This window comes from Vigna unguiculata, chromosome 7 (genome assembly GCF_037176805.1).
Source record: "Vigna unguiculata cultivar grain cowpea cultivar isolate G323 ecotype 2 chromosome 7, ASM3717680v1, whole genome shotgun sequence".
NCBI classification, from domain to species: Eukaryota; Viridiplantae; Streptophyta; class Magnoliopsida; order Fabales; family Fabaceae; genus Vigna; species Vigna unguiculata.
In genome coordinates, this window is record NC_140798.1 from 189,879 (window position 1) to 214,201 (window position 24,323).

The following is a 24,323-nucleotide window of genomic DNA, read 5'->3' on the forward strand; positions in this document are numbered from 1 at the left end:
TACTTTCTTCTCTATACAATCGCAATTCAACTTCAAAATTCAAAATATGAGAGACTGCGTGCGTAACCAAATGAAAACCACAATTTAGAGTAATTAACTTTTGCTTAATCTACTTAAACCACAGAACAATTAAGTTTATTGAAATCATTATACAATTTAATTCAAATAGTTTAATTCAATTAATATATTCTATGCCCTAGCTTTTCCATTCACATGGTATGCTTCCTTAGAATTAATGCTCTTAATCTGCCTTCTACTTGTGAGATCTCCCTTATATAACATATACCTTTATTCGTAATATTAAAAAATTACAATAAATACTTTAAATTAAATAATATTTACATTTAACGAATAATATGACCAGAAAAATAATAAAAATATATTTTATTACATATTTTTATTTAAATATAAACATGGATTGTTTTAAAAGTGAAGTGAATAATATTGTCAATTACATCACGCAATAAAAATATATGATTACTTATCTCTATTTAGAATTAGTATTTCACTCCATTAGAAAAAAAAATCTCTTCTTTTTATCTCATTTAGAATTATATAATTTTATTTAAATCGACACGTTACAAAATCTTAAACATTATAAATAATTATTAATAAATCCATTTATAAAAGATAAAAATAAATATAAGCAATGAAAACAACAAGCATTACAGTATACTATATAACAATTTTCAAATCATCATCACTTAACCAACTAAATTTATTAAATTCAATAAGTATTATTTTAATACGCTCTATTTTTTAAAAGGAATTTAACAAAATTATTAATTACATCACACAATCAAAATATATAGTTACTGACCTCTAATTAGAATTAGTATTTCACTTTATAAAAAAATTATTTTTTTCTCTTCTTATATTTCATTTAAAATGAAATAATTTTATGTTATAAAACCTAAAATATCATAAGGAATTAGTAATAATTATGCTTATTAAAAAACTAAAGAAATAAATATAACCAACACATGCAAAAACTCCAAGTGTTATAGGCTTGTAATTTGGTCCTTTATTACACATTCAATTCGTTTTGGTTTCAATAGTTTTTTCGCTCAATTGAATTTCTTCAAGAATTTTGTTATATTATCGTATTATTATAATATAATGTCAAATAGTTATTTTGGTTATAAAAATATTAATTTTCTAAATGTTAAGTACTCACTCCCGTTATGTTCCCATTGCCAGGGGTGATAACTTATTTTGGATTCATACAGACTTAAATAATTTAGAAGTTAATATTTTTAAAATGGTTAAAAGTAAGCAATTTTAATTTTGATTTAAAAAAAAAATTAAATTTTTTTAATGTCAAAATCGTTGATTTATCTCTAATATTATATAACAATACGACGTGATATTTGTCAAAAAAAATTAAATAATTGGTCAAGAAACCATTTTATTGACTAGTGTATATGTGACATGTATAGTTTTTTTTTTTTAAGATACACATATTGAATTATACATATATATATATATATATATATTAAATAATGATAGAGATAAAAAACTAGTTTTAAAATTTATTAAAAAATGTTCTATCAAAATTATCCATTTCAGTAAGAGAAAGCATAATCATTTCTAACTTTTTAAGGTATAAAAGAAAATTATAAATCAAAACTTGGATCACCTAATTAATAACAGTTTCATTTTAGTAACTATTAATCTCAAAAAGTAACATTGGGTTGTAGCATCTGCTAGCTTTTAAAATATTTTGTTAGCTTATTCCAAACTTTGCCTTATACATTTGGAGGCTCAAGTTGGAAAAGGGTCATGAACCTATGATGCATGAATATATATATATATATATATATATATATATATATATATATATATATATATATATATATATATAAACTATGATTTCACATTTTTTTCCTAAGCAAAGTGTTTAGATTTCTCATAAAAACTTAATATTTGTAGCTACAAATTTTAACCCTCCAGACTGTAGTAATAGGCCTTAATTTTGTCATCTACTATTATATTATCTTAAATTTTGTGAAAATATTTTATAATTATATTTATTATTTTGATATTATGTTATAAACCCAAAAGCTAAAAATCCTAGCATCTATATACACACATTTGAAACTAAGTCGATTTTTTAATTTTAAAATTAAAATAGGGATTTATGTTTTATATATATTATTTTAGGGATATAGCAGACTATTAGCAGCCCCACATGAGTGGTTCTTACCGCACGATGACCAACCCTCACAAAGGTCCCTCCATTCACATGCGCTGCTTCCTTCAAATCAACGCTCCTTATTCCGATTTGTCCCCCGAACACATCGCAACCGTCCATCCACTCCCAACCCGACCAAAGGGTGGGTGAGTGTGTCCCACGTTTGTCCTCCAACTAGGGGGACATGTTCCTTTAAAGCCTCTGTGACTGCTACCGACACGTTATGTTGAAAAAGAAAAAGAAAAACACATTTTCTAAGTTGTATAACGTTTTTTTACATCTCATTGAGTCTAATCTTAATTTTTCTTTTTATTTCTTAACAACAAATTTGATTTTCTTTTGATAATCGTGAAAGAAAAAACCTATTAATTTTTTTTTCTCGTTTAAAAATTAGATTAGTTAAAAAAGATATATAAAAATTCGGTACTAGTCTTTTTCTTTAGAAAAAAACAATGCACCCCCACGACCACACATCCTTTATTCCAACTTTGCTATAAAATAGGCTTCCAATTTCAACTTTCTTACATTTACATACTGGCACTGCAACTCTGAAGGCTGCAACTTGCAAAGAGTATTAAGATTTGGAATATATTTTGGTGGTGGGAAATTGTGATCACAGAGAAAGATGGAAAGCAGAGTGGTATTTGAGAGTGATCTGAACCTCAAGGCAACGGAACTTAGATTAGGGTTGCCAGGGACAGAGGAAAAGGAAGACAAGAACCTGCATACACATGTTGTTATCAGAAACAACAAAAGGCAAGTGCGTGAAACTTCTCAAGACTCTGTTTCCATTTCCAAGGCCTCACATCACCAACAACACGTGGAGACTGTTTCAGCCCCTCCACCCAAGTATGTTAACCAAATTACCTTTCAAGAATCATGCTCATGCTCCTTTTTTTTCATAACTCTGAATCTGCCGTTTCTGCTAATCTTTCTGTGATAAGTATGAAATTGTTATAGTTCTTTTGTATTTAAAACATGAAGAAATAGAAGAATAGGTTGGAATTGGTTTGTTAAGAACTTTTGTTGTGTTGTTTGGATCTGAGTTTTGAGTTAATGGATTGAATGTGCTTATTATTGGGATTGCAGGGCAAAGATAGTAGGGTGGCCACCAATCAGATCCTACAGGAAGAACAGTGTGGAGGGTGAGGGGGATGGGATCTTTGTGAAAGTGAGCATGGATGGAGCACCTTACCTCAGAAAGATTGACTTGAAAGTCTACAGGGGATATCCTGAACTACTCAAAGCTTTAGAAACCATGTTCAAGTTGGCCATAGGTGAGACACCAATTTTCATTGTTGTCTTCTTTTGTTGTTGTGTTGTGGTGTGGTGAATGAGACAAGCTTGAATGAAAATAACCTGAACTGGGTTTTGTTGGATCAGGTGAGTACTCTGAAAGAGAGGGTTATAAGGGGTCTGAATATGCTCCTACATATGAAGACAAGGATGGTGACTGGATGCTAGTTGGAGATGTTCCATGGGAGTAAGTTCCCCCACTCTCTTTTGTTCATGTGTCTGGTGTGTTGTCTCTATGCTGTTTGTGTAAATGTTTCAGACGAAGAAAATAAGAATATATTTTTCCAGAAATGAAACTTTCTCATTTAAACTTTTGAGAAAATCATATTTCTACTTATTTGTAAGTAAGTTTCATCTTAGGGCAACACGATTTGTTTTTTTTTTTTTTTCTGATAAACTTATTTTATTTTTCTGCAGCATGTTTATGACTTCTTGCAAAAGGCTACGAATCATGAAAGGCTCGGAAGCAAGAGGGCTGGGTTGTGGTGTATGAGAATGAAACAACTAAATTACTATGGCCGTGATGAGGAAAATCATTCTTTCAGCTTGGATTTTGGAACTAAGAGATGTTGAATCAATGCATGCCAATCTGAGTTGAAATCTAAAGTAGGGAGATGGAAAACTCTGTCTATCTACAAGTTTTGTTGATATATATTTCTGGTTATTTTAGAACGATCTGTGATGAGGTGCTACATGTTGTTGCTTCCATTGAACCCTTTCAATGAGCAACCTCATACAAATTTGCCTTAAACCAAGTTGGTTGGTGAACAAGAGAGATAAAAGGGATTGATCTGTTCATCAAAGTTTTTCTTTTTTTTTCTTCTTTTTTTATCACACACACAAACACAGGGTAATACATCAAATATTCATGCAATGTTTTGTTATTCAATGGACACAAAATTAACTAAGGATGTGCTTCTTTAAATTTGGTGGGTGATCAAAAAGTTGTTAATGTGGTTTTAGCTAGGTTAGTGTTATGTTTAATTGGCTTTTGAGAAGATGATTTTACATTCCTGAAAACACGTAGTAAACTGATTTTGCGTTAGAAAATCATCAGAATCAAACACACTCTTTCTTTCTCCTACGTTGTAAACAACATTTTAATGTTCACAAATTATTATTCAAAAATTGATACTGAATTTTATTGTTATTTGTTTTTATTTAAAAACAAATTAAATATGAGCCGCTTAATTTCAAAATTAATTTCAACTGAAACTAAATTTACAAAGTTGATTATATTTATTAAAACAGAATGCGTCAAGATTGAATCCTACACAGATGGTATGAACTGAAAATCGGGAGTTGTCACAGAAAGCATGTTATATATATTGTTATAAAAATTTGAAACCTTTGTTCATAATCTTCCAATAATAATCAAAGAGAAAATCGTGGTAATAATATTAATTGGTCTTATCATCACCAATAATCCCACATACGCATCGTGGAATGAGTTGTAAGTCAAATCAAACCAAATTTGTTATGAAAAAGGAATTGGGTTAGTCTATGGATATAAATTAGGTAAGCATGTAGAGAGGTTAGCTGGTTGTCGGCAAAATAATTAATCTTCACACCATTTTATCAACAAAAATATAATGACCATACAAGCTAAGAAATCCATAATATACAAAATATCATGCTTAATCTTATAAATTTATATACCCTAAACCTAAAATTTATTTACCTTGGAAATTTTATAATTTATAAGACATTTGAATGCATTAAATTTGAATCCTTCTAATTTTAAGTTATTTTATTTTTAAATATTTTATTTAAATAAGACAATTTAAATTTATGGAATTTTAATTTGTTTGTTTGTATAAAATATTTTAATTACTATCAAATTCAAAAAACTTTTTAAGTGTCAAATAATTATTAAGAACTACAAAAATATTAATTTTGATAATATTTTGTAGTCGAACTTGATTGATGTTAGAGTTTTCAAGAAAGTTTTATTTTATTTTTGTAAAACTTTTTTTGAATTTATGTTAAATATTATTTTCATATCATAAAATCTTAAACCGGGTCAGGTCCAAGTAAGACAATACTAAGTTAGGCTTATCCAAAGTCAGGTCTGGTCCTTTTAAGTAAAAGTCAAGCCAAGTTTGGATCAGGTCGAGTCAAGTCAATCTGAATCTAACTTGAGCCGAGTAGCCTGGGTCCTAGTTAAGTTGAGTTGACTAGACACATATCAAGAAAAATTGGATCGATGCTAGGTCAAGTCAAGTTTGCCTTGGCATAGGCTAAGTTGAGTCAACTCAAATCCAAGTCAAGTTGAGTTAGTTCAGGCACATGTCAAGTAAAGTTAGTTTAAACCCAGGTTAAGCCAATTTTAGCAAATCCAACATTTAATCAAGTTGGGACAGGTCCATGTTCATTCAAGTATGAGTCAACCCATGTTCAATGTAGTTGGGCTAGGCCCAGGTTGGTCCTAGTTTGATTAAAACCAAATCTGACCTAGTTCGTTCGAGACCAAGTTGTTCCATATCGAGCCGAGTCTTCCCAAGCTCGAATCATTTTGAATTAGCCATACCTAGTCAAGTCAATTGAAACCTGGTCAAGTTGAGTTGAGTTGGTCATACAAGGTGAATTTAGCTGAGTCAACTTGGGCCAAAGTCAAGATGAGTTGAGGCAAACCCATATTTAGTGAAGTCAGAATGGGTCCACGTTCATTTAAGTGGAAGTCAACCCACACTCAATTGAGTTGGGCTAGGCACAAGTTATTCTTCATAGGCCGTTCAAGACTAAGTCAAGCTAGTTCAAGCCAAGTTTGCCTCGACCTGGTTAAGTTAAGGGAGTCTGAGTTAGTTGAGTCGAGACAAGTTGGATAACCATTATCGAGTTTTATTTGGCAAAGTGCAAATCCATTTGGTGTCATGAATAACTTTGGACATGAAGAAGGTGGCATTTCAATTAATTTGAGGGTTAAATATGTTTTTTGTTCCTTAACTTAGTCAATTGAAATTAGTTCCAATTCAAAACTTTGGTCAAATTTAGTTTCCAAAAATTAGAAGTGCATAAATTTAATCATTTTAACCAATTTTTGTTGAGTTTATTTGATGTTTTAAATGTATTTCATGATAATATTTGAATTGTTTACACTGTTTGACACCATGTTAGCTAAGAAAATATAATGAAACAAGTTTGAAACGTTAAATAAACTTAACAAAAATTGGTTAAAAGAACTAAATTCACACATTTCTAAAATTATGAGACTACATCGGATCAAAGCATAAAAAATTAATTTCAATTTTCACTGAAAATTAAAAAATTAAATATATATATATATATATATATATATATATATATATATATATATATAACCGTTAATTTTAATTTTCAGTGAGCATACAATGTTTTTGACATCAAGCAGTCTCAAGGTCAAAAACAACTTAATGTCAAAAAAGAAAGAAAGAAAACAAATATGATTTAGTAAATAAAAACAAATGTATTAGTTAAATTTGATCCATGACTTTTGGGATAAATATAAAGAACTAATTTTGGCCAATGAATCTCTCCTATACGCAGCAACATTCAATAGATAAAGAGACACTGTAAATAGGGATGAGCGGCAAACTGAGTTTTACTCCTAAAGGAAGTGTTGAAAGTGTAAGAAAGAGAAGAAGAACAAAAATAAAAAGAGGAAAACCCAAAGAAAAAAAGCGTAACATGTAAATAAATTATTATTTTAAATTACCTTATTGAGACACACTAATTTTTGCTGTTATAATTTATGTCGTACTTTTCTTTTGAAAAATCTACCAAAGATAAATACAGCTTACTTGTCTAATAATCCTAAATGAATTTCATTTAGTAAAGAAAAGAAAAAGACATAATTACATGTTATACTGTTCTCACATTATTTTTTGTTTAAATTTAAAAGAGGCGTGAAACATGAAAGCGACAAGATTTACTGAAGATACTGTTTGTCTGGAAATAATGAATGAAAAGCTGAACCAATCATTTCATCACTATAATCTTCACATTTCTAAAACCTAAAATTAGTGCAAGAATGAATAAGTTTATCATCCAGAAAAATTTATTATTGTTATAATCTATTCGAAAAAAAAAATGTGGCTGACATGTTTTACTTGGAACCTGTTTGATACGTAAAGAGACATTATTAATTTTGTATTAACCATTTTGTCTCTTTTGATAATGAATTGTGGTGTGAATGAATTAAAAGTGTGTTCTTGCACATGGAAGAGGTTTGTTGAAGAAAGATCCGTTACACGACGTTGTTTGATTGGTTAATAAAAAGTTAGATAAGTTTTCCTTATACAATGAATTCATATTTAAATTTTGTTTAAAATATATGATTATTTTTGTAATTTTATCACCTAAGTTTTAAACATATTATCATCATATATTTTTAATTTTTTTTCGTATTTTATTAATCTACAAAATACATAACAGCTTGTTGTTGAGAAAAGAAAAGTTAAACGTAAATTGTTATCACTTTTAATAAAGTAGTATCATTTTGTTTTTGTAAAATAATTTAGATATGAACGTGTTGTTGACTTTTATTAGTCACTAACTTTACTTTTTTTTAATGGAATTATCTTTAAAATGTTTTCATTTAATTAAAAATTACTTTTAATGAGACTCTGATTTCTTTATATCAAGTTGCAAGACAGGGTTAAATACGATATAAATATTACTAACTTCTTTTTATGAATGTAATTCTTTTGGGGTTATTGAATTTACTTGTATGTAAGATTTGAAGAAATATAAAACAAGGTATTGCTTAAAATACTGGTTAAGAAGTTAATTCTTTTTTATTAAAAATCATATTGTAATAAAAAATTTAATACCAATAGGATTACTTAATGTTCTGGTAAAGAAAAGTGCCAAATAATTTTTAACTTAAAAACAAAAAGAAAGAAATATTTTTAATTCTAGTTTAAGACTTGCTTAGGTCAAAAACAATCTTCCCTGACCATGAGAGTAATATTCTTATTTATAGTAGATGAATCAGTTACAAATATTACATATATACATAATAATGTTAAAGATAATCATCAATATCTTCCTAAATCTCAACCAACCTAAATAATAACTGATGTAACTATAATAATAACATAATATTCGTTAGTATTATTTCCTTAATCTTAGCTTACCAGGAGGCTAGTTTGTTACCTGACATCGACTCTATAGAGATACAACTCTACACCTATACTTATCCTTGCTCAACCATCGACTTTATGACGATGCCACCTCATATCTCTATTCTTGGTTGATCATCACCTTATCATCGGTAATATATTGACTTTATCATCGGTAAAATATCGTAATAAATAATCTAATACCAATAGGATTACCTAATAGTCAAGACAATCTACGGTTAAAGGCTTAAGGCTTATTATATGCATGTGTGATTATTTTAAAATATATTATTTTGACATTCAATAATTTTTTACACATATTTTATATCTATCATTTTATTCTTTAAAAATACAAAAAACAACTTTTTTAATAACCAAAATATCTCTAAAATGAGTTGTTAACGGGTGCAACCGGTGAAAAAAAAAACATTTTTCTCTATTTTTAATTAAAGGTACAATTTTTTATGTTTGTTATTTAATCCTTTAAAAGATAAAAGTACAGTTAGTTTTTATGCTCGATAACCTTCTTTTATCATGAATTAACTTACTGTTTCAGAACATATTTCCCGACCGATCTGAGATGCAAGATGAGATTCAACTATGATGTTTAACCGATTTCTATTCCAAGCACTGTGCTAACGAACATGTCTACATACTGAAAAAAAAAAATAAACATTGTAGAACACTACGTATGTTGCATTTTTCACTGTATCACAAAATTACACTAATTCACCAGTTTAATATGTATACATATAACTACACGACCTTGTTACAGTATAAAAACAAGTAGTTGGTTCTACAGCATGTGTCCAAACCTACCTAACCATGTGATATACAGTCCATTATTTCTCTCTTCCTCGTAAAATTTTTGTTCAGAAAGGCCTATTTGTATGGGATGGGATGTAGGAAGAAATGCCTAATGCTTATTGAGGGTCTCTTAAATCCTTTTCTGTGGTCAGCATATCCATGGCAAAAAGAAGACCTAAAAGTTTACAAAAGCCAGAGATCACCAAAAAACCCAAATGGTTTTCTTGGGATAAAATTATCCACATGGTTCTCTTACAAATTTGGATTCTCTACTGAATTTTTCTACGTTGTTTGTTCCTCTACTTCAAAATACACTAATCTTAATGCTCAGCAAAGGACAACACAAAAAATTTCCAGTAGTGAATCTAGACGTCTCTCTAACCAAAAACCAAAGAGATGAGATGAGTGAGCACCAGAAACCATCTACCTAGCCACCACCCGTGGTGAGCCAAGGCCATCATCTGAGATGTCAAAGCCCAAATCTTCACTTTTACAGAGTGCATAGACAATGTCCATTATGCTTGGCCTCTTTGACTGGTCTTTGTGCAAGCAAGCAATTGCAACAGTGAGAACACCCATCAAACTTTCCATTGAGCATGTCTCCCTTAAAATGTCCTTATCCATCCATTCCCTCAGTCTCCTAGCCTTCTCTTGCTCACTCTCCACTTCAAAGGTTCTCATAGCACTTGCCCACAACAGATTTCCCTCCTTATCAATGGCTTCCTTCCCAGAAATTAGTTCAAGTAACACAACACCAAAAGAGAACACATCCATCTTTGTGGACACCACTCCATCAGCCAGATATTCAGGGGCAATGTAGCCCTGTGTTCCCACAATGTGCATGGTGATGGCATTCATTCCAGACTTTGCAAGCCCAAAATTTGCAATTTTCGCTCTCTTGTTGTAGTCCAACAGAATGTTGCTGCTCTTTATGTCTTTGTGCACAACTCGTGGCCTTGTGTGCTCGTGGATGTATTGGAGGCCATTGGCAATGTCAATGCCTATTCTTAGCCTTGTTTTCCAGTTCAACTTTTCCTTTCTCTCCTCATGCAACCACGAGTATAGAGATCCATTCTCCACATATTCATACACTAGATAGCAGTTTGCTTCTTCTTGGTCTATGCAGAATCCCTCCAACTTCACCAGATTCCCATGGTTTACCTTCAACACAGAAAATCACACATTGTTAATCAACCACTCAAGCATCAATCATGCTTCACATATATAATCAACCCAGTGCTAAAACTCTTACATGGATACTTAGTAGCCTATTATACTATTATTTTGATACTTGTTCATTAGAAATGTAACCACCTAAATTCAACCACTACCTAAGGGCTCAAATGGGAATACGTATTAACCAATTTGTCATGAAATGGATAGAGACAAAAAGGTAAGCGGCGACTTTGTCTTTCGTTGTGCTTTTAACTGCACCTGACGTGCTGCTTTTTAGTTAAATCATTGACACCATACTCTATAATAGTATTAATTAACCCTGACCTGAAAAATATGACAAAGTTGGAAACATCTTTTATTAAATACCTAGAAGCAACTATGCCGTCAACCACTATTGTTTTATTCCTCTAGATTGATGCGTTTCTGACATACAAACATGAAAATAATGAACATGGACAATCACCAACATAAATCAAGTCTGACAAAGTTTTACAAATCCATTCAGACAAGTTGCTTTACAAATGAAGGTTTGTTCGCACAGCAACAACAGAATCATTAATTCTCAAGCCAGATTCCGATCAATTTTTGTTCCGAGTATTAAAATAATTCTGTATCTCCAGGGTATCTAGAGGTTTATTCCCTTGGTTTGATTATGCTAAATTATAAAAATTAGTGGCAGGTTGACTACTCATCAGACAAGTCACTTCACTTAATATCATCTGATTAAATCATCAACATAAGATATTCATTAACTCCCACCCTATTTTATTCAAAGTAAAGTTCTTTTGACTCTAACCTTATCATCGACTGTTTCAAATTTCAATCTGTTCTTACATATTTGCTTCTGCCGTATCCGGAATAACACCAGGAACTAGCACAAGTTATTGATCTTTTCATTACTTTTCTTAAGAGACACATCAATAAAAAGTTTGACTGATTATGTTGCATGGAAGTTAAATTCTAAAAGAAAATAATTCATACCCATAACGTTTTTTCTATTCTCATCCAACAACAAATACCATAATATTAAGTTTTTTAAAATTCATAACAGTTTTCTAAAACAAAGAGACAATAACTTCCTCAAAACTTAAGCTTACCATAATTTTCAGGTGATTAGCAATGCAAATTTTGTCAGAGAAATTAAATTCAAACATGTACAGAATTCAGTTTCACACCTTAATCCAAATTCCAATCACAAATGATCCTAAAACTCTGTAAAGTGATGGCAGATGAAAATGAAGAACAAACAACGAGTGATGTTCTGCAAGAATGTGAGAAAAGGACTAAGGAAGAGATATTGGTGTTGTGAGTGGTTACCTTCTGCAAGATCTTGAGTTCCTCATAGGCATTCCACTTCATCTTCTTGATGGCAAAGAGCTCCCCATCAATCTCCCCTTTGTAAACGGATCCTTCAATCAAGGACCTTTCATCAAACCCATCCGTGGCCTCCACCAGTTCCTCAATATCAAAAACCCTATACTTGTCCAAACAATCCGATACATTCGCCATCAGTTTCAAATCCAAACCACCTTTCTGACCCTCTTTCCCTCCCGAATACACCTTCTTCTTCCCTCCCTCCACATCCTCATCCTCATCTCCCAGCCTCTTCTTCATCACAAACTCTCTCCACAGCCACACCCCACTCACCAACACCAGCAACAACCCCACGACCCCCAACCCAATCCCCAACCCTCTAACAGTTCCCGTCCTATCCCTGCCACTCCCACTCCCACTCTCAGTCCCATTCCCACCAGGCGGCGCAGCCGGAGCCACCGCAGGCTGCGACAGAGACGGAAGCTGCTCCACAGGGATGAAAATGGTGTCGTAGTCATATAGCGTGTCGTTGTTGACGTCAATTATAGCTTGTTCCTGAACCCCAAAAGCTGAGGCAATGGAGGAGATGTTGTCCTCGGGTTGCACAACGTAGGAGATCATGTAATTGGTGTTGTTGGTGTCGGGGCATTTGCAGAAGACAGGGAAGATGGTGACCTGGCCGATGGAGAGGTTGGTGGCGACCAAGGTAGGGTTGACGGTTTCGACGGAAGGGTAGGTGGTGAGGTTGTTGAACTTGTAGGTGGAGACGACGAAGAAGGTGTCGTTGGGTTGGATGGTGTAGGAGATGTTGGCGTAGGAGAGGGAACCAAAGGTGGCATTCACAGGATTGCAGGAGCAGCTCAGGGGGACGAAGAGGGGCTGGTCTTCGACCAGGGCGGAGGACACGGAGGAGATGTTGCTCGGCGTGGCGATCATTTGGCGGCTCACCTCGAAGAGGTCGCCCACGGCGGCCAGGTCCAGGAAGTTGGGGGCGGAGGCGCGGTAGAAGGCGTAGGCGGCGCAGGTGCGGGTGCCCGTGCACGTGAAGCCCGTGTTGTTCATCTGACGTGGCGTTTGGGCGTGGGAAGATGGGAGCAAAAAGAAGAAGAAGAAGATGAACATGAGAAGGAGGAAGTGATGAATTTTGAGGGGTGTCATTGTGTTTGTGTAGGTGGTTGGTTTTGTTTTGGGGTTCTGGGTTTATATTCGAGTCATCGTCTTCTTCTTCTTAATGTTTATGTTGTGTTGTGTGACAAGTTTGTCTAAATTCTGGTCAAGATGTTTGAACAATGAATTTTCAGATTCCTTTTGATGAAGGGTGTTCCATTTTCTACAGCTGCCTTCTGGCACACGATTCTAATCATTAAAGTTTTGGCTTTTAATAATTTAATACAATTTATACAGTAAACTGAAACTGAGAGAACTGATGATCAAGCTTCAAAATCTTGTAATCTTGTCTCTCTCTCTCTCTCTCTCTCTCTCTTTGAGACAATTACATTACATTATAATAATGTTTTCCAATTTTATTACCTTCATTTCATACTTATCTTTGGTTTGGGGATATAAAGACTGAGAGGGAAGAAATTTCAGACGTGTAAAACCAGGTAGAGAACTAGAAGTGGAGTCTGCACTATGCAGAAAATTGACCGAGAGTAGTTATTATTCCAGGTGTTTAATAATTAATGAATTAGTGCATGTGAAATAATGTCAAACTTGGTGTCATTTCTTAAACTAAACTTGATCCCAGAAGTCTTAGAAGTTGACCTTAACGATCTAGACTTCCATTATTGATGAGATGGCACCTGGAATTTTAATGGTTTGACTGGCTCATAGCACAACTTTCGAGCAGTTTATGGCAGAAAAATCAATTTTGGTTCGATGTATTTAACTAAGGACCGCTATGTGGCCTCATTTACATTCCAAAGTGACCTTCACAAGTTGACAATAAGAGATAAGGATTGGAAATGGAATGCAGTGTATTTCAGCAGTAAAAGAAATAATGCATAAAAATGGTGATTAGAAAAATCAATACTTAACACAGTAGAACAATCTTTACTATAGAATATGTTATACCAAACTTTACTGATGGCATCCACTGAACTTTTATTCTTCCACTGAACATGGTATTATTTTTCTATTCAAACTTAGAGTTTTATCTTAATAATTTAAGTTATTTATATAATATGGAAAAGCACATTATTGGTTGGAATTATAAAAGCTGGCCAAAGAATCAATGAAGGTTCGAGTCAAATGAACTGCATTATCTACAGCACATCAAGGTTTTAGAAATTATTTTTCATCTTCTAGGTTAATCTCTATTTATAATGTCTCAAAACACTTGCTCAGGTTAATCTCTGCAAAAAGCGTTGTGCTCTCTGACTGCAGATTTTTCGTTTCTAATGTAACAGATGTTCTAGATTATAGCATAAATATCTGATAAGCTTCCATTTTCTTTAAAGATTACAAAGCTAACCGATAGATATTAGACTTTGTTGGCAAATATTAGAAGTCAAGCCATCACCAGAAGATGCCATGACACCATAGCATACCAGAAGTCATCATAAAACTTTTGACTTGCGTGTTGTTACCTTGGAACATTTATAATGGTCTATGTATGAGTAAAATAGAACTTAAGTTTCTGTTTACAAATAAGAAGGTAAAAAGAAAAAAAAAAAAGGACATACACCTCTTGAAACAGAAAAATGGGAAAAGTAAAAAGTGAAAACAGAATATGAAATTGAAATGGCTATATTTGGAATCAATCGTCATTATAAGTGATGAAATATATACAATTATCTCTTGGTTATGTCGTCCTTCTGAATAGTAGTATCCCACAGGTCACCATATTTTTCATTGAACTCCCATATGTTCATGGTATTGTAGTCATTTATCAACTTGTCTCGAGCTCCTCTTTCCATATTGTATATGTGAGGTTCAAAGTGGTGGGGTTTATCAGGTTTATCCATCTCAATAATGCAAAATACGATTACAAATACGCCTGCTGCAATGTACAAGTACTCCCCCTGAAAAATTGAAACTTGTTAATCACAAAGTTATACAAAACTAACAATGCAAATGCACATTCTGTTACCGGAACATTGAAGTACACTCCAAGAGCAATGGCTGGTGGAAAGAGCCATGACATAAGCCCTGCATAAAATGAATGATAATAAGATAAAAAAGACCATTATATATATTGAAAATGTTGTGAATGATAATCAAAAACACACCCTGGAATCCTGTGGGGGGTTCTGCTGCTGCTATCTCTTCCATAATTGAACCCCAAAATGTTCCTGAAATGAATATTCACCATCAACTTTGTCATCAGAAAAGTATGCACTTAGACAAACCTGACATCAAACTTTACAGATATAGAATAAAGTACCAACCTACCTGTTAAAATCATGTCTGAATTATACATTTAGGCACTTAACCATTTTTATTCGGTGAATTTTATTATCTGGTTTTCTATTCCATATCGGTATTTTATGGATTCATCAAGTATATGATGATGCTCTGATGTCAAGGGAATGAACCCCATAATTCTCTTACAAATTTCTACATCATTCATTTTAATCTTTTTGTTCATGGTACGGAGCAAGATAAAAAAGAATGACAGTGATGAAAAAGAGTGAAAAGAAAGTTGAAGTAAGAAAGAAAAACACAGACGTTTCTGTTCTTCTCCTTCATAGTAAGTGTGGTGACCATCATAAATTCCATACTCAAAATCATCCTGATATTGGCATGAAAGAAGTGAAAGTGATAATGGAAACAAAAGGGTAGAAGAAAAGAGAAGAAAGCAGAAGAATGGTTGAGAAGATATACAGCATCAATTCCATTTGTGGCATATACGTCTCTAGGATCTTCATTGAGGTCAGGCTCTATCTCATTGAAACCAGCTTTCAACAAGAACAACCTTGTTGGGGTGTTACCGTTGGTGAAGATCTTGGTGAGTGGTGTTTGAGAATACGAGAATGTTTTGGGTTGAGAAGGGATGGGAGGAAGAAGTGAGAGTGAGGAACACACTGCCATCTCTGCTTTTTCTTTCTTCTGTGTCTATCTATCTATCTCATCCTATATAACATGCTCCACACAACAACACTACAAATTTTATATTCAATTATCTTATCAACTTTGTTATACTATAACTGTTTTGGGACAAGAAAGAGATAATTATTTAATATAACTTCAAAATAGTTATTAACAGTACTTTTTTTATGTTATTCTTCTTTTGATAGAAAGACCTTAAATACTAGCCTAATGTACATGATGATTTATGTTTGTGTATTCTAATATTTATTTCTTTTAATTATTAATAAAATTAGTATTAGTTTTCCTTTTTCTTTCCCTTGTATACATAATTTTTCTCTTGTTATTTTATTTTGCATATTTTAAATTATCATTTTCATATAATATCTAACTGTGTAGTTAAATTGGCACTGAGTCTATATGTATAATTATTTTCCAAACCAATATTATTTAGAATAAAAAAAATCTAATCTTATAGAAAAAATGAAATAAGTTTATTTTAATTAATAATACTAGGTTTATTTCATTAGGTTATAGCATTTTCATTATAATTTAATAATTTATAAATATATTTCAAATTAATTATACAGGGATTGACATGTGAAATTGTTAAGCAAGCCCTTCAGAATTGGTGTATGAGTGAGAAACGGTTTTCTTTCATGAATTGGAAACAAGTTTACTTTGGAAAAGAAATTCTAGAGGGATCTCCAACATTTTTTTTTAAAGATTCCTGTACTGTATGTTAAAGAAAAATAAATTATTAAAATCAACTTGAGCACTGATGTTAATAACACTTTAAAAAAAGTATCTATACAAGACAATGACAAGGCTGTACCAAGAAAAAGATATTTAGTAAATTACAAATATCAAAGTATAATAAATAAGTTTTTTTGGATGAATAAAAAACTCTCCCCCTTCAGAAAAAAACATATTTTCACTATTCTTAATTTCACCACCCTCTCTCTCTGTCTCTCTGTGTGTTCAGAGTCAAACAAGACACTACAAAAACCTGTATTTCTCTCTTTCCATCAAACTTAAACACAGTTCCGTTTTCCTTTGATTGCATTTAGTACTCCACTCATTCACACAGTTCACACCAATCAAAGGTACCATTACATACTCTCTCCTCATTAACCTCTTCAATACTGAATCCTGCAGTATTCATTAACTTCCTTTTAGCATCAGCTCATCTTCCGATGTATTTTTTTTTTCATTCTCTGTATAAAAAAGGAAACTTTTTCCCTTCCCTGTATCGCTTACCAATTGCCACCCTTTTATACTTCACTAACTAATGCCACTGCACTGTTCATTCATGTTCTTCACTATATTATTTCTCATCTTTTATGCACCAAGGTGTTGATTCCCCTGTAGGCTAATCTGCATCATTAAAGAAACAAAAGTGTATTTATCCTTTATAAAGCAACTAGCAAGCTAATTGCAATGATCTTTGGTGCTTTTGTTTCAGGCTTGGAAATGCATAAGGAAGCTGAGGATGACTATGCTCACTTTTCCAACTTACTTCAAGAGTTCACCAGTATTCCCAACATTGACAAGGCATGGTTTTTTAGCTGTAAGTCTCATTTGTTGCCTTCTTTGAAAAACAATGAACTTTTCAATTAGACTAAAAGGAGAAAACTAGAAATAACTCACATAAGTTAAAATTAGATGAAGAAACTTAATGAGAGAGCTTTTTGTGAAGCAATTCATGCATTAGCTAATTTAAGCTCTCAGGAGAAGAATTTATTTCATTTTGCATTCTTATTGTTTTCTTCTCCATTAATTATTGTTGAGAAGTTTATCGAAACATAGTTCATTTATTTCATTGATCTGTGATAGTTCCATTGCATTGCTAGCAAAATTGATATTTTACCCTTTTGTCTATAGCTCCAGGGTTGCACTTGCAAGGAATGTTTGCAGTTTCCCAACCAGATCTTTTAACAAACACGAGGAGGACATCCATCATGTCCTGTAACATTCTAAAAGAAATGGACAGTTCTGTGAAGTTTCTGTGGGCTCCGTTTCCAATAGAGATTTCTGGCGTGTCTATGATTGTTCCATCACCGTCTGGCTCAAAGCTCTTAGTGATTCGAAATTCAGAGAATGAAGCTCCTTGTTGCTTTCAGATTTGGAGCGCTTCTCGAATGGAGAAGGAGTTTCACATTCCTCAATCACTGCATGGCTCAGTATACAATGATGGATGGTAAGTGATGTGTTATTCATGTCTTTTTGTGCCTTTGATGCTTGGTTACTTCAAAATTAGTTGTGTAACCATATGCACCGGATATCAATACATGTATTATGTGACTCTCTTTATATTGAATCTTTACAGTCTAATTCCTATATGTGTGTATATAATATTGTATTCAATACTTGTACCTGTATCTGCACAGCATAGTTTGGCATTATTCAATGTTAAAATGTTATTATTTTTAGCTCATTAAACTATTACTACAGTAATGTAGATCCTTCATGCCATGCAATGACATTGGTTTTTCCTATTTTATATGGTTTAGGTTTGAGGGTGTCTCGTGGAACATAAATGAAACATGTATAGCATATGTAGCAGAAGGGCCCTCTCCTGCAAAGCCCACATTTAATGGTTTGGGGGGTTACAAGATAGGTGGTTGTGCAGATAAGGATTCAGGTTATTGGAAATGTCAAGGGGACTGGGAGGAGGACTGGGGAGAAACATATGCTGGAAAGAGACAGCCTGCACTATTTGTTATCGACATCAACAGGTTTTTCATAATTCATTTCAATGAGGGATTATATTTTGATATGCTTCTTATATAGGAATGTTAGTTTGGTTTGTATTTTACAGTGGAGAGGTCCAAGAAGTCAAAGGAATTGACAAATCTTTGAGTATTGGCCAAGTTGTGTGGGCTCCATTTAGTGAAGGCTCAGAACAATACCTTGTTTTTGTTGGGTGGTCATCCAAGCCAAGAAAGCTTGGCATGAAGTATTGCTCCAACAGACCTTGTGCATTATATGCTGTTAGACTAAGAGCACTGCATCATGAGTCAAAATCTAATAAAACAGTGCTCCAGTAAGTCGCATTAGTAAGACCTTATCAACTCTTATTGTTTTGGGACTCTATTTGAATATAATTACTTATTGCAAAGTTGGTTATTTCTGAATTGAATTATGAAAACAATGTTTTACATGTAGGTCAACTGAAGAATTTCATGCGCTGAACCTTACTCAAACTATAAGCAGTGCATTCTTTCCACGGTTCAGGTAGGCTGGTCACTGGTTGAATCACATGTTTTAAGACTTTTTATCCAATAGTTATTAGGTTTTGGTTGTGCACGTATTAATTAATCTCCATTTGTTTCAAAATATTGAGGGTGGAAAACATTTTTCCGTGAAGTTTTTGGTGTATATAACTGTGATTTTGTTCACAAGAAAATGGAAACATTTCAAAAGATGAAGATGACTAGAAGAAGGATCAAGTTATTGCTATCTCAAATCATGTCAAGTCAACAGATTGTGGCAGTAAGGCTTGAAATTCTTGTATCTGGTGGATGGTGGTTGTAGCCAAAGGATAGGTTTCTTGGATCTGCATTAAATTTATGTTTTTCTATTCCTTTCTTATAACACTGTCTCTTCTTACTTTCCCGTGGTCATTATTTTCTAATATTTTATATGAACAAAGTGACTTGTCTCGAGTTAATCAAATATTAGCTCATGAAACTATATTACTTGTTGAGAAATATTAGTACAAATATTAGTACATGAGTTGTGTCCTTAAAATTCTGACCGTTATTCATGAATTTTTCACCAGTCCAGATGGAAAATTTCTTGTGTTTTTATCTGCAAGAAGTGCTGTGGACTCTCGTGTGCATAATGCTACAAATTCACTTCACAGAATCGATTGGCCAACTAATGGAAAACCTTTCCAATCTTCCAAAATTTATGACATCGTAAGCTGTTCCTATATGGCCAGTTTGATTTTAATGTATTTGGTTTAACTGCATTCTTTAATAACTTAGAGTGAACCTGTTTTTTCTTTCTCATCTAGTTCATTTATTAAATACACTGGATTCAAGTCCAAGTTGTTAGATACACATAGGCCATGTAGTTTTTCATTTGTGATTTTCAGATTGCTTATGCTAGTATTGAGGATCCTTGCTATTTTACAAAACAAATCATGATATGATACTTGATTGATACTATAAATAAGATTCTTTTTTTCTTCTTCATCCTACCCCTTCTCTTAGTGAGATCTAAACATAGGTCAATTAGTGCATATTGTTTTCAGTTAATAACTCAGGTCTTTCTAATCGATTTTGGAGATTCCTGTTGTGATGTGCGCTGAAGACGGTTGCTTTCCTGGGCTTTATTGTACCACTATTCATAGTAATCCTTGGTTATCTGACAACTGCACAGTGATTATTTCATCCATCTGGCACAGCAGTGAAGTTCTGCTCTCAGTGAATGTGCTGAGGTAAGTAAATAACAACAGGAATGTTTTTTGTTCCATTTATCAAAGGTTGTCTATTCTTTGTTATCAACTCTTTTTTCATCACATTATAGTGGGGAGATAGTACATATCAGCCCAGCAGATCCAAATTTCTCGTGGAATCTTCTTACATTGGATGGGAACAATATTGTTGCCAGTAAAAACAACTGCTCAATTTGTCAATTCCTGGGACTTTTGAAGTGGAGGAATATGTTTTATCCTTTTTCTTTGTCGATCCTTTTTCAGTTTCCAGCAGTCCGGTTGATGTTGCTCAAATAAAGTATGGAAAGGCCATTGAGAAGGAGACAAACAATACTACATGGAGTTGGTCAAATATATCTTGTCCCATATTCAGATGCTCTGACAAGGTTTGTTCTATTTTCTTGTCAGATATTATCATAAGTCATTGTTCCAAACATATTTCATTCTATTTAGAAGTGAATCATAGGATTTTGGCTGCAGGTTAGATCTATGCTGTCCTCTCTCCAGTCTAGTATACTGAGGATCTCAGTCAAGGACGCTCATGATGGTCAAACAAAAGGTTTTCTAGTTATTCTGGTTTCTTAGGCGTAGATATTCAGTGCTAAGTTGAATGACTTAATGAAATTTCAGATATGCTTTCATTTGCATCTGTATTTTCTCAGAATCCAATTGATAAGGTATCCTATTGAATCATATGAAATTCAATCATACTTCTCGTCAATAATGAGGAGAATTAACCTGATTCATGTGATGAAAATTTATACATATAGGACTAAATTCACTATTGAAAATCATACTCTGATTGTTCCCCCCACTCTCCCCAACATGCACTGTCCCCACCATGTCCTCTCCCAAAAAAGAAAATGAACAAAAGCTAGCTTTTGATTGGTGCATTGAAGATAATACTATGTCTTATATCTTGCATAAAATCTTGATTTTATTGACAAAGAAACAAGAAGAAACAGGAAATTAGAAATGAAGATAGTTTATATGTTCACTATAAGGGAGCTATGATAACCATTTAACAGAAAGCATAAAAGAACTTTGTGTTATGTGACTATTGAAAGTATTTGATTTGATAAATTGATCAAGATTGTCTTATACAATACAACCACTTATTTGGTGATATAGTACTTCAGAAACACACTTATTAATTACGCCCTATTAATAAATCTTCTTCAAATTTATTAACCAGTCAATTGACTCTAATATCTATCTATTTTAATTTTAATTTCAGGTGCTACAAAACCTTTTGAAGCTATATTTGTGTCTTCTAAAACCAATAGCAAGATTGAAGTTGATCCGTTAATTGTGATCCTTCATGGAGGGCCCCAAGACGTCTCTTTGTCATACTTTTCTAAGTATTTGGCTTTTCTATCTACAGTTGGATACAGCTTGCTGATTGTAAATTACAGGTAGCCAACATATTCTTGAACTTCCAAGCATTAGTTTGATTCAGTATTGTTATGCCAAGAGAGATGAATGGCCTGACCTCAAACAGATACAAGTCTTTGGGCCAAAAACTATTGTTATGCCAATTTTTGACTCTTTCAATTGATTCCTGAAATATTTTTAGATTTCTTTTTTGGTTGTAGAACCTATCATTTGAATCCTTAGAAAAGGAAGCAAGTTTACAGTAGGAAAAAACTAGAATACCAGAGAAAATAAAGAACACGACTCTTTGCTGAATAAGTTTATAGAGTTTAAATGAGAATGTTAGCATATATGAAATTTAAATAGCTTTCCGTAAAGTAAAATATACTCAATATGATACTGGAATGGGAAATAAATGTGGATACCCATAAGAAACTCATTATGAACTAGTAGAGCTTAAAGAACCTTTAAATGTCAAAGCATGGATAAAGACTGTTTTTAATCGTCCATTTTGAGGTTTCATATATGTTATTATTTCTCAGAGGTTCATTAGGATTCGGTGAGGAAGCATTGCAATCTCTTCCAGGGAATGTTGGGTCTCAGGTATTTATTATTTTCTATATACTTTGATTAGATTATGCCATAGAAGCAAAGCTTTAATTTATAAGCTAGTCTAGCTATATATATATACACTAGATTTTCTGGGTCGGAACTTAATTTTAGTTTTTCATATATAGGATGTCAATGATGTTCTCTCTGCCATAGATCATGTCATCAACTTGGGTCTTGCTGGTCCATCTAAGATTACAGTAATGGGCATTTCACATGGTGGTTTTCTGACAACCCAGTTGATTGGCCAGGTGCAATAACTCACTTCATAGATGTTTTTATCTCACATGTTGCATCATCAATTTGCTGTAACATACAAACTCTGCATTTGCTGCAGGCACCGGACAAGTTTGTAGCAGCGGCTGCAATCAATCCTGTTTGTAACCTTGCAATGATGATTGGAACAACAGATATCCCTGATTGGTGCTATGTAGAAGCTTGTGGAACCACTGCCAGAAATTGCTTTACTGAACCACCTTCTGCAGATGATTTGACTCTCCTTTATAACAAGTCTCCCCTTTCACACGTTTCCAAGGTATGTAAATTGAGCTGAATAAACTCTTGTAGATTGAATTTTGCTGGTATGTATAAGAGCTCTTAACAAAATCATATTGAAAAATGAAATCTACCTTGATCATTAAAAAGAAAACCATAAAAAACCCTTTGCTCATTGCAGTATAAGAATGTAGAGGCATAGACATCTCATTACTTCTGTTACCGATGATAATCCTTGCAACCGTTGTTAATCTTTTGAGCAAATTGAGTGGACCATATTGTTTTTCACTTGCAAATGAAGCTTAACTTCCATCTCCTTTTTTCCTTTGTGTCCTTTCTATTGATTCTATATATGAAGTAGTTTATATAGTATTTACATGGACAGATTGACCTCTTAAAGGTAGTTTTTTTTTTTTTTTTCATCTTAAGATACATGCTGAGATTGTCACCTTAAAACTCCTACTGGATACAGTTGAATTCTGGAATTATATGTTTGTATTTTGATGAGTTCTGCAGGTAAAAGCACCAACACTATTCCTATTAGGTGCCCACGATGTTCGTGTTCCAATTTATGATGGGTTGCAAGTAAGTACTTAGGAGCTTTTAGATAGTTACAGTCAGGAATTGCCATCTTTATTGGTGCTATTGACAGTAAAACTTCAACTGTTTAAATGTGCAGTATGCTCGGGCTTTGAAGGAGAAAGGAGTAGATGTCAAAATCATTATGTTTCAAAATGATGTTCATGCACTCAAAAGGTAGAGAAAGGCTACCACTAGAATGAGAGAATCACTCTTGATTTTAACTTATTTTATGTTATATTTTTGCAGGCCACAATCTGACTTGGAATCTTTTCTTAACATTGGGGTGTGGTTCAACAAGTACTGTAAACACGGGGCAAGTGAATCACAAGTAATGGATAGAGCCATGAAGGATTAAAAATGTCGCCAACTATTTGTTATAATAAAAATGAGGACCAGACTATTTATTACCCTCTGCTAGAAACGTGTTGGAAACAATGGTGTCAACATATTTTATTTATTTTGCCTATTCCCCTTAATTTTCACCAACTATTTATTACTATTTCATTATCAAATATTTAAATTTAAAAATTTTAAATGTATTTTTACTTTTTATCTTTAAATATTTCTCTTTTATACAGTAATAATATAGGTTATAATAAATCACTTGAAGAATATGATATATATGAAGATGTTTAACGTGGGTACCACTAGATACCACTTACCACTACTTCCATCAAAGTTGTTATTTATTTTCGGTGAACTATCATCAACAAAAAAACAACATACTTTCATGAGTATTTGGTCATAGGCACATGTGTTAAAATTGTGTAAATTCAACTTTTAGAAACATATTCAGAAATATATTTTATAATGAGCAGTTAGTGAACAAATAAAATATGATTAATGATTAATGTTGATATTAGTATTATATTCTTGTAACATGTGGAATTATGGCCATGAA

General features: G+C 32.8%; 4 protein-coding genes across 5 annotated transcripts; 2 read left to right on the top strand and 2 right to left on the bottom strand.

Moving 5' to 3' along the window:
* Positions 1-2,710: 2,710 nt before the first annotated feature.
* LOC114189923 (auxin-induced protein 22B) lies at positions 2,711-4,293 on the top strand. The gene is made up of 4 exons (XM_028078650.2): positions 2,711-3,043; positions 3,284-3,471; positions 3,578-3,677; positions 3,908-4,293. Exons 1-4 carry the CDS (start codon positions 2,820-2,822, stop codon positions 3,981-3,983), a joined length of 588 nt encoding a protein of 195 aa, XP_027934451.1. The 5' UTR covers positions 2,711-2,819; the 3' UTR covers positions 3,984-4,293.
* A 4,974-nt stretch (positions 4,294-9,267) lies between these two features.
* Positions 9,268-13,213, bottom strand: LOC114191666 (serine/threonine receptor-like kinase NFP). The gene is made up of 2 exons (XM_028080998.2): positions 11,893-13,213; positions 9,268-10,560 (listed from the first exon to the last, which is right to left on the bottom strand). The coding sequence occupies exons 1-2, from the start codon at positions 13,045-13,047 to the stop codon at positions 9,823-9,825; spliced, it is 1,893 nt and encodes a 630-aa protein (XP_027936799.1). The 5' UTR covers positions 13,048-13,213; the 3' UTR covers positions 9,268-9,822.
* A 1,408-nt stretch (positions 13,214-14,621) lies between these two features.
* PNSB5 (NAD(P)H dehydrogenase 18) lies at positions 14,622-15,986 on the bottom strand. Its single transcript, XM_028079688.2, has 5 exons — positions 15,715-15,986; positions 15,559-15,622; positions 15,120-15,182; positions 14,981-15,039; positions 14,622-14,912 (listed from the first exon to the last, which is right to left on the bottom strand). Exons 1-5 carry the CDS (start codon positions 15,919-15,921, stop codon positions 14,682-14,684), a joined length of 624 nt encoding a protein of 207 aa, XP_027935489.1. The 5' UTR covers positions 15,922-15,986; the 3' UTR covers positions 14,622-14,681.
* Positions 15,987-16,851: 865 nt separating this feature from the next.
* Positions 16,852-23,961, top strand: LOC114189573 (acylamino-acid-releasing enzyme-like). Of its 2 annotated transcripts, none has more exons than XM_028078179.2 (18): positions 16,852-17,024; positions 17,384-17,488; positions 17,803-18,118; positions 18,432-18,656; positions 18,740-18,964; positions 19,087-19,155; positions 19,703-19,841; positions 20,214-20,365; positions 20,455-20,537; positions 20,627-20,748; positions 20,843-20,921; positions 21,600-21,777; positions 22,279-22,339; positions 22,474-22,596; positions 22,683-22,880; positions 23,357-23,425; positions 23,520-23,596; positions 23,669-23,961. In XM_028078179.2, the coding sequence occupies exons 2-18, from the start codon at positions 17,392-17,394 to the stop codon at positions 23,775-23,777; spliced, it is 2,322 nt and encodes a 773-aa protein (XP_027933980.2). In that variant the 5' UTR covers positions 16,852-17,024; positions 17,384-17,391; the 3' UTR covers positions 23,778-23,961. The 2 variants fall into 2 exon arrangements, with proteins under 2 accessions (XP_027933980.2, XP_027933979.2); XM_028078178.2 differs by lacking the exon at positions 16,852-17,024 and adding an exon at positions 17,253-17,271.
* The last annotated feature ends 362 nt before the right edge of the window (positions 23,962-24,323 follow it).

Coding starts and splice junctions, on each gene's coding strand:
- LOC114191666 (XM_028080998.2), bottom strand. CDS start 13,047: ATGACACCCCTCAAAATTCATCACTTCCTCCTTCTCATGTTCATCTTC. Junction 10,561..11,892: donor AACTCAAGATCTTGCAGAAG/GTAACCACTCAC, acceptor TCTGTGTTGAAG/GTAAACCATGGGAATCTGGT.
- LOC114189923 (XM_028078650.2), top strand. CDS start 2,820: ATGGAAAGCAGAGTGGTATTTGAGAGTGATCTGAACCTCAAGGCAACG. Junction 3,044..3,283: donor GTTTCAGCCCCTCCACCCAA/GTATGTTAACCA, acceptor TTGGGATTGCAG/GGCAAAGATAGTAGGGTGGC. Junction 3,472..3,577: donor CATGTTCAAGTTGGCCATAG/GTGAGACACCAA, acceptor TTGTTGGATCAG/GTGAGTACTCTGAAAGAGAG.
- PNSB5 (XM_028079688.2), bottom strand. CDS start 15,921: ATGGCAGTGTGTTCCTCACTCTCACTTCTTCCTCCCATCCCTTCTCAA. Junction 15,623..15,714: donor CCACAAATGGAATTGATGCT/GTATATCTTCTC, acceptor TGCCAATATCAG/GATGATTTTGAGTATGGAAT. Junction 15,040..15,119: donor ACCCCCCACAGGATTCCAGG/GTGTGTTTTTGA, acceptor CATTTTATGCAG/GGCTTATGTCATGGCTCTTT.
- LOC114189573 (XM_028078178.2), top strand. Junction 18,965..19,086: donor TCTAATAAAACAGTGCTCCA/GTAAGTCGCATT, acceptor TTTTACATGTAG/GTCAACTGAAGAATTTCATG. Junction 19,156..19,702: donor GCATTCTTTCCACGGTTCAG/GTAGGCTGGTCA, acceptor ATTTTTCACCAG/TCCAGATGGAAAATTTCTTG.